This window comes from Myotis davidii, unplaced genomic scaffold (assembly GCF_000327345.1).
Source record: "Myotis davidii unplaced genomic scaffold, ASM32734v1 scaffold1275, whole genome shotgun sequence".
NCBI lineage: Eukaryota > Metazoa > Chordata > Mammalia > Chiroptera > Vespertilionidae > Myotis > Myotis davidii.
Genome location: NW_006286483.1, coordinates 91,636 through 99,778, shown reverse-complemented (window position 1 = coordinate 99,778; position 8,143 = coordinate 91,636). Strand labels below are relative to the sequence as shown.

The window sequence follows — 8,143 nt, the reverse complement described above, 5'->3', positions numbered from 1 at the left end:
CCCCCAGTGGGAGATGTGCAGGAGGCAGCTGATCGATGTTTCTCTCTCATCGATGTTTCTAACTCTCTGTCTCTCTCCCTTCCTCTCTCTGTAAAAAATCAATAAAATATATTAAAAAAAAATGTATATTTTTTTTAAAAAAAGAGTGTAAACTCTAGAACCAGGTTGCCTGGGTTTGGAGCATAGCTTTGCTGCTCACTAGCTTGTGACTTTGAGCAAGTTTTAAAGTTTCTCTATGCCTCGGTTTCTTCATAGTAAAATAGGATTAAAGTAGTAACAGAGCTGTGATTAGGAGCTTATATTAGTACCGTATAATGTGTATGTGTTTGATCGGTGTTATTATTAACATTTAGTCTACAGCATTATAGACATTTCTTATCCGATTAATAATTTTAATAATAAATTTATCTGTTCTGAATTTTTGCCTAAAAAGAAGTAGGCCTTTAATCAATCTATCGGTGGCCTCATCTGGCTTTGGCACTTGAAATTACATTTGCTCATGTCCCTCCTTCTGTGACTCTGGCGACTTTTAGTTCTGATTCACTGTCTCATTCTCATTTTATCTTAGTGCCATGGACTGCCCCCACTGGTTCCATCTGGGTGTGCTTTTCAAACCACCCCATCTTCTGTACTGTCATTTCAGGTTCAACCCTTTCAAGTCAGGGATCTTTCTGGTCAGTGAAAAAGGAAGCAAAATTGCAACCGAATCATTCTGCATTCTTGCCTTTGTGTATAAATATTAATTTTTAAATATTGTATGATTTATCCAACACTTGGCTTATTTGTGTTCAATAATAGTACCAAAGCTGCATCTCAGAGGTGTTAACATGTGACAAAACATGCATCTTGAAGTATAGGAATTAAGGAAATTGCATCTACAATGCCAGACATGGTGCTAAGCATTTTGTAACATCGAATTCTCATAATAGCCCTATTGATTAGGTCCTATTTTACCCCACCATCCATTAACTGCAGCTTACAGCTATGACTTAACCCAAGGTCAGGAAGAGCTGGACTTGGGGAATGAGGCCGTCTGACCAGAGTTACCACACTGCTCTATTAGACACCTGGATCCTAACATATATGTAAATTTATAAATGTTTCTTTAGGGGAGGAAATCTCATAGGTTTATATCTTCAACTGCAAAATTTCTAAACAGTGGGAAATCATTGATTAAAAAAAGCAATTTTGAGTATGTGTGTGGTTTAGAGTTTTTTCAATGTTTTCTTTTTTTATGATTTTTTTCGTCTGTGAGGTCAGGGACTTTTGTCCAGTGTGTGTATTTTGTTCACTGCTATATCCCCAGCATCTAGAACAGCGCCTGGCATGTTGTAAACACCCAGTTCAAACTAGTTGAGTGCTGAATGAATACATGAAAATGTCTTTTTGTTACAATAACACTTGATTAAGAATGTGTTGTATAAAAGAATTAAGACAATATGAACACTGCTGAGAGGACTTCCTGGATTCCCCATGCAGAAAAAGCACCTCCTTCCCCTCAGTCTGATCTGTATGGGTTTGTAATTGTCTGCTCTGAATAATATAGATACAACGCAGTTCCTGAAGCTTCCAAAGAGCTCGTCTTGTATCCCTCTGTCTGTTAAATGAGTACATGAATACATTCGTAGTATACCTAATAGATAAGAAAGGTCCCAGGGAAAAGTAATATCATTTGAAAAGAGGAATGATAACTGCTCTTTCACTCCTTCGTCATTTCTGTTTTGTTTTGTTTGTTTTTTCTAGTTGTGTGTCACCAGTCTTAAAGGAATAAGCTTCCATTCATTTACTATTTCTTTTTGTAGCACCTTGGTAATTAAGTTCATTTCTCTTCCTGGAGAGGAACAAAATCTGAGCTAGCTGTTAATTGCCTTTGTCTTTATTTGTAATCTTTTAGAAAACAAGTACACAAGCTCTTCCTTGAACAATCGTGAATTTTTTATAACATCTGTTTACTTAATTTAAAAAAAATGTATAACTATGAAGATTAACAATGGACCTTAACTGGATATAAATTCAGACATATATAGGATCCGTCTTAATCTCAGTCAACCCTTTCAAGCAGATGCCATATTTTGGGGATAAGGAAATTGAAATGTACCAAGGAGCGGTAAGTTACATGCCACGGGAATTACTGCAGTGTTTTTGGCTTCTTTGATTCTGGGTAGTTTTTCTTGATGTTGGCAATGCATTTGCATTTCCTTAATATGAGTTATTGGGAAAATCAAGTGGTTGACATGTTTGATTTTTCTTTCTTTCTTTTTTTAAATATGTTTTTATTGATTTTAGAGAGAGAAGAGGGAGAGGGAGAGAGAAACATCAATTGGCTGCCTCCTGTGCATCCCCCACTGGGGATCAAGCAGGCCCGAAACCGGGGCATGTGCCCTGACTGGGAATCGCAACTGAGACCTCTTGGTGCACGGGTTGACGCTCAATCCATTGAGCCACACCAGCCAGGGCCATTGTTTGATTTTTTAATGTTGTGCTGCTCTTCCAAGTGCAGCTCAAGAAAGCATAGGACTATCTAACATTGGAACATTATATATAAAATTAGTTAAATGGGATGCAAGACCTACAGGTTGGGGGACCTTCCTCTTTCCACACGTGCCACAAAACTCTAAGACTAAACAACCAGTAGTGGGTAAAAAATAAATTGAGCGATGGGGATCATTCTGTCTGAATCAGACCCTGAAACTGTGGCTATGACTGGAACATGAAAAAGGAATCTTTTATTACTTCATTTATTAACGTGACTTCGGTCCCAGTTCAGACCCAGCTCCAAAGCCAGTTCAGTGGTGTGACAAAAATGGAAACTGTAGTCCTCATCAGGGTGTCTCCTTACGTGGTTCATCACTCCCCCAGGCCTCCCCATCTCTGCATCCTTTCCCCTTCGCTCTTCCCTTTGCCGCAGAAGCACAGGAGCAATCATTAGTCCTGACCCCTGGAAAACAAACAAAAGAGAGCCCACACAGATTCATCAGTTGAAGTGGAAGGCAATTTACCCAGAGCAAGAGCTCGCCCCATTGTTGCCAGATGAATGGTGCTGGTCGCTAGAGCCGAAGGAGGCTGCCACGCGAAAGACCTTTGATAATGCTGCCTTTATGGGAGCCCAGCACAAGGGGCACACTGTCAACAGAGGCGGGGCCCTGCCCTGGCGCCCTGATCTGCGGGCTGGGAGCAGCAGGCGCGGGCTGGCCTGGCATTCTCAATGACGGCCGGGGCGGGCTGGGTGCCAGTGCTGTGCATTGGTGGGGTTTCTTTCCAGTTCTCTGAAAAGTGTTGCTATGAGTCCCTTTTAAACCATTCATCTTTTGAAGACTTCTCCTTAAAGGAATGTCCTAGAATTTTAAAAATACATATTTATTTTTAACTGCTAATGATAACCGCGTGCTGTAAAATCGGTATTTACTGAGTGCCAGGCGTTATGTTACACTTGTGACAAATAACACAACAGCCCTGGATGCTGGCTGTGTATTGTTCTCTGTACCCATTTTACAGATGAGGAAACTGAGGCTTAGAGAGGTTAAGTACTCGAATCTGTTAACTGTTGGAGCTGAAGTCAGATCCTAATGACTTTCAGGGCCTTCAGGGGAGGAAAGAATCAGGTAGAGGAAATACCTACCTGATAATTCTCATAGGTAGCTGAGAGATTCCGTGAGACCATAGATTGGAAACCATCTTGATAAACAATCACTTGCTAAGGACTAGTATAACTAGTGAATCAGCTTTCAAGCCTTACTGGACAATGACTTGCCCACACCTTTCCCTCCATGCCCACAGCTTTCTCTCCACTCCATTTCCTTCTATTTTCCTCTTTTCTTTATTATAATCGATTTCCCTGTTTTCAAAGAGGTATTAAAAATAATCCTGCATAAGCAATCTAGGCTTGGAGGCCATTTTAAGACAATATCCTGGCTGTAAGGTGATGGCAGGAATGTACTCTTGTTCCTGTTTGGAGTTGTTCAGTCAACAAGTCCCATGAATAGCCTCCGACCCTCACTGGGCAGTTCCCCTTGGGAGCCTCCTGCTCACAATATGAGGGAAAGTGTGGACACTGGATCCACCAGTTCCAAACATGTGTGCAGGCAGGAAGCACCCTCTTTTCATCCCCTCTCATTACTCAGTTCTGATCTACCAGAGCTTGCAGTGAATGGCAATTTCTGGGCCAGGCCACCTTTTCTATTAGTAAGTCATTGTATAATAAGGCCCAAAGCTGGATTGGTAAATGATACTGCACCTTTGCATAAGACTCTACTTTTTCAAATTCCATCCCCATCCATCATCTCAGTTACCCTGTGACATTTGTAGCATCGGCTTTCGTATCCCCACTTTAGAGATGGGCACCAGGGAAGGGAAAGACACAATCTATGCCTTCTCACTGGTTCTGGTATTGTTTTCACTTTTTTATGTTAGACTAGATAGAGGCCCAGTGCATGAAATTCGTGCACATGTAGGGTCCCTAGGCCTGGCCGGCGATCAGGGCCGATCAGGGCTTTCCGGCTGCTGGTCAGGGCCTTCCTTCATTCCACACCACCCCCTGGTGGTCAGCACACATCATAGCGAGTGATCAAACTCCCGGTCTCCCAGTCGAACTCCTGAGGGGACACTTTGCATATTAGCCTTTTAGATGATAGTTAGATAGATAGATAGATAGATAGATAGATAGCCTTAAACTGAAGGAGTGTTCTTTCTCCAGCTTTATACCACATGAAGTATTTTTCTTTTTAGCATTTTTCTTTTGAGTGAATGGTGGAGGTGGGTGCCAAGAAATTGAAGAAAGCAGGGCTGCAGTTGTCCTGACTCAGTGAATGTATTGGTGAATTTATATTTATGCAGAGCTAAGATTCCCCATGAAACTAAAACCCAGGGGAATATCCTAGTGTGCCAGGATTTTTTTTCCCCTACTGAGATGAAAACAAACTGACCAAACCAGTTGATCACTTTAAAGAACCACACCTCTTGTTCTCTTCTTATGGAAAATTTTGGTTTTCTCCTCATTCATAGCCATCTCCAATTTGCCCCTTAGAAAAAAAATTGTGTAGGAATTTAGAATTCTAGTAAAATCAGGCCTGGGTTTTTAGTGGGCCTGTTGCCCCAAGGCCTTTAGAAATGTTTAGCAGTGGAACATCACTTGTGGAGGCCTGTTAGGGTGGAAGGGCGTGTGGTGGAGTATCTGAAGGCATAGGGCATGTCTGAAGGCTGAGTCACTCAACTACCTACAGAAGAGCACCTCCAGATTCCACCTTTATTTTGTTAGGTGTAACTCCTCGTGACCTAGACAATTTTATGAATTCTTGTGTTAGGTAACCTATAGGATATAATTATAAACATTGGAACTATATAGTGGTATAAGCCAAGGCCAAGAAAAAAATATATATAATGTGTTGCTTGATCTGACCATGGTTTGGTTTCGTTTTGTTTTGCTTTTCTAGGCACAGTACGAAAACCCACCCCACATCTATGCTCTTGCCGATAATATGTACAGAAACATGATCATTGACAGAGAGAACCAGTGTGTCATCATCAGGTACGGACAGAGCCTTCTTCGGGGTGGAGGCCGTGAGGTCATGCTGTAGTTCGAGCTTCTACCGAGAAGCAGTGCTTTCGCAACAGCTGCTGGCGTAGCTGAGTAACAGTCACGCTGCCGGCTTCGTCTCGGTTCATTTTCTAATTCCAGATCATAAAAGCTTTTGCGCTTCTGTGGGTTTGGGCTGCTTTTTTACAAATTTTATACCCCGTCACGTATGACATTAAGGCTTTAGGGCACAAGGTGTAGCCAGATCTTCTATTGATCATCACTGGGGCCTTGGACTAAACCTCGTGAAACCCCTTCCCTCCCGTGTGATCATGCCGTGGCTTGACTCTAAGTTGAAGAGCCTTTATGTCACAAGCTTCACTGTTCTGTCAGCTAGAGTCCTATTCTCCAGGTCCCTCTTTTTTCTTTTCCCAGTAATTTAGTTCAAGTTTGAACTTTCTGGTGTACTTCGTCATTTGCTTTTAATTTTCTGTGGGCATTAGTGGTAAAGGCCAGCATTACCCGTCTGTCTGTAGCTACGTGTCAAAATCCTTTTAACCTGACCTAACTCTGGGTCTTCGCTGGGTTTACGTGCCTTTACGATTTTGTTTACTATTATGAACATTTGCAAACACAGAGAAGAAGTAAGCATCCATATTCCCATCGCTGAGAACTTGACAGCTGTTAACATTTTGTCATATTTGCATTCATCTTTTTTAGTTCTTTAATTTTTTTTATCTGAAGCACTTCTGAAAAATTTTTTATTAGGGATATTTGCAGACACATACAAAATTTAAAAAGAGTGTTATAATAGCGCCTGTGTGTCTCTCATCCAGCTTGTACATACCGCCAGTCCTGTTTCCCCTGACCCCTTCCATCCTGCTTCCACTTGGTCATTTAAAGCAAATCCTGGGCAGCAAATCATTATTTGTCAATAATGTGTTATGCACCTCTCAAAGATAATTTATGTCACACCTAAAAAATGAATAATTCTTTTAACATCACCCTGTATTATCAGTTCTATTCCATGACTGTGTTGTAAATTTTGTTAATAGTTTGTTTTTATTTGGGTTCCAAACAAAGCTCACACCTTGCCCTTGACTGCTATGCTTCTTAAGTCTCCTCTTTTTTTTTGTTTTCTTGGCATTTATTTGTTAAAGAAAAAGCTCTTTTGTCTTGCAGAATTTTCTGTAGTGTGGGATGAGCCGATTGTATATGGTTCCCTCTTTCTCCTGTAAATTGGTGTCTATAGCTAAAAGCTTGATCAAGTTCAGATTCAATTCTTTGGCAAAAAAAAAAAAAAATGCTTCATCAGTGATGCTCTGCACTCAGGACTTTTATTGGTGAATAACGCCTGTGGGTCCATGCATTAGAAATTCTCACTATACTGTCATTCTTTAATTAATAGTTAAAAAATAGTTATTTTCCCCCCAAAAAATCATTACTTTCTATTCTTTCTTTCACATTTATCTATTAGGTTAACTTAAAATAAAATCTATTGGGGAGAACTAGATAGTTTGATTTGTTGTCTTGACCAATTTTTTCAAAGCAATGAGTTGATGCCCTAGCAACCTCCCGAGGTGATATGTTTTTGGTTTTCAGTATCATTCCAAACCAGTGGATTTTAAATATATTATCTGCTTAAACATTGCAGTTTTCCTGTCAGGCTCAAAAGGTCCTAACTTTGACCTTGGGAGCCCTTTATATTGGCTCCCATGTCCTCTTGATATGACTGGTCGTCTTTGGTAGCTTTCTTGTTTAAGATGTTCCAGACTCACCTTGTACATTTCCTGCCAAGCCCTGGATCAGCCACTTCACCAGAAACCCTCGGTTCATTTTAATGGGCAATGATCTGCAAACACCACCAGCCTAGTCACTGAGTGCTCGCTCACTGCCATATGTTGTCAGGGCTACTAGTTCTTGTCAAAGGACAAAGGAATATGAATTTTTTTAAGGAAAAAAGATGGAGCATAAGTTCACACTGGTAATTTTCAGTTCATTTTAAGATTATAGGATTTTTATATTTGTATCTCGTTTCTCTTAATGCTGAAAAATTCGGTTCCTACTGACATTATCACAATTATTTGATTTATACTATGTGTATAAATGTAAATATAAATACAAAAGAAATAAATATGTGACTATACAGTTATATATAAATATATAAGCATATATAAGGGGATAAATCAAATGAGTGATTTTGTTAATGATTTAAAATAACAGTACCAATGTTATTAATAGCAATACTGGATTAACTCTAAAATTTCTTTGTTGTTCTTTTTGTCCTTGGCATGTACAGTCAAAATATTGGGTTTTAAGAGCCACTTAAAATAATCCTTTTCTGTGTCATTAACATTCCAACTTACAGTTAAGTCCATTTAATTTCATTTTGAATTTTAGGGGTTTAACATTTTAAAATTTTAAATTGTATAAAATATTTACATGGTTCCAAAGTCAAAACTATAAAACAAAGAACACTGAAGTGTTTTCAAGGTAAATATAGACCATGATATTTTACTTCTAAATATTTCCATACACATCTCTGGAAAATAACTTTTTTTCCCCTTAGCCCCAGGACCAGTATCACAACTAAATAATTAATAAAAACTTAGTATCATCTAAAAATAAGCA

The 8,143-nt window shown here is 39.6% G+C and overlaps 1 protein-coding gene across 1 annotated transcript in view; it reads left to right on the top strand.

The window, feature by feature from the left end:
* The window catches only part of MYO1E (myosin IE), a 180,022-nt gene that overhangs the window by 84,711 nt on the left and 87,168 nt on the right, over positions 1-8,143 (top strand). Inside the window, exons 3-4 of the mRNA XM_015560197.1 lie at positions 2,018-2,107; positions 5,430-5,524. Of these exons, the coding sequence (XP_015415683.1) occupies positions 2,018-2,107; positions 5,430-5,524 (185 nt within the window). The remainder of the gene's footprint in view (positions 1-2,017; positions 2,108-5,429; positions 5,525-8,143) is intronic.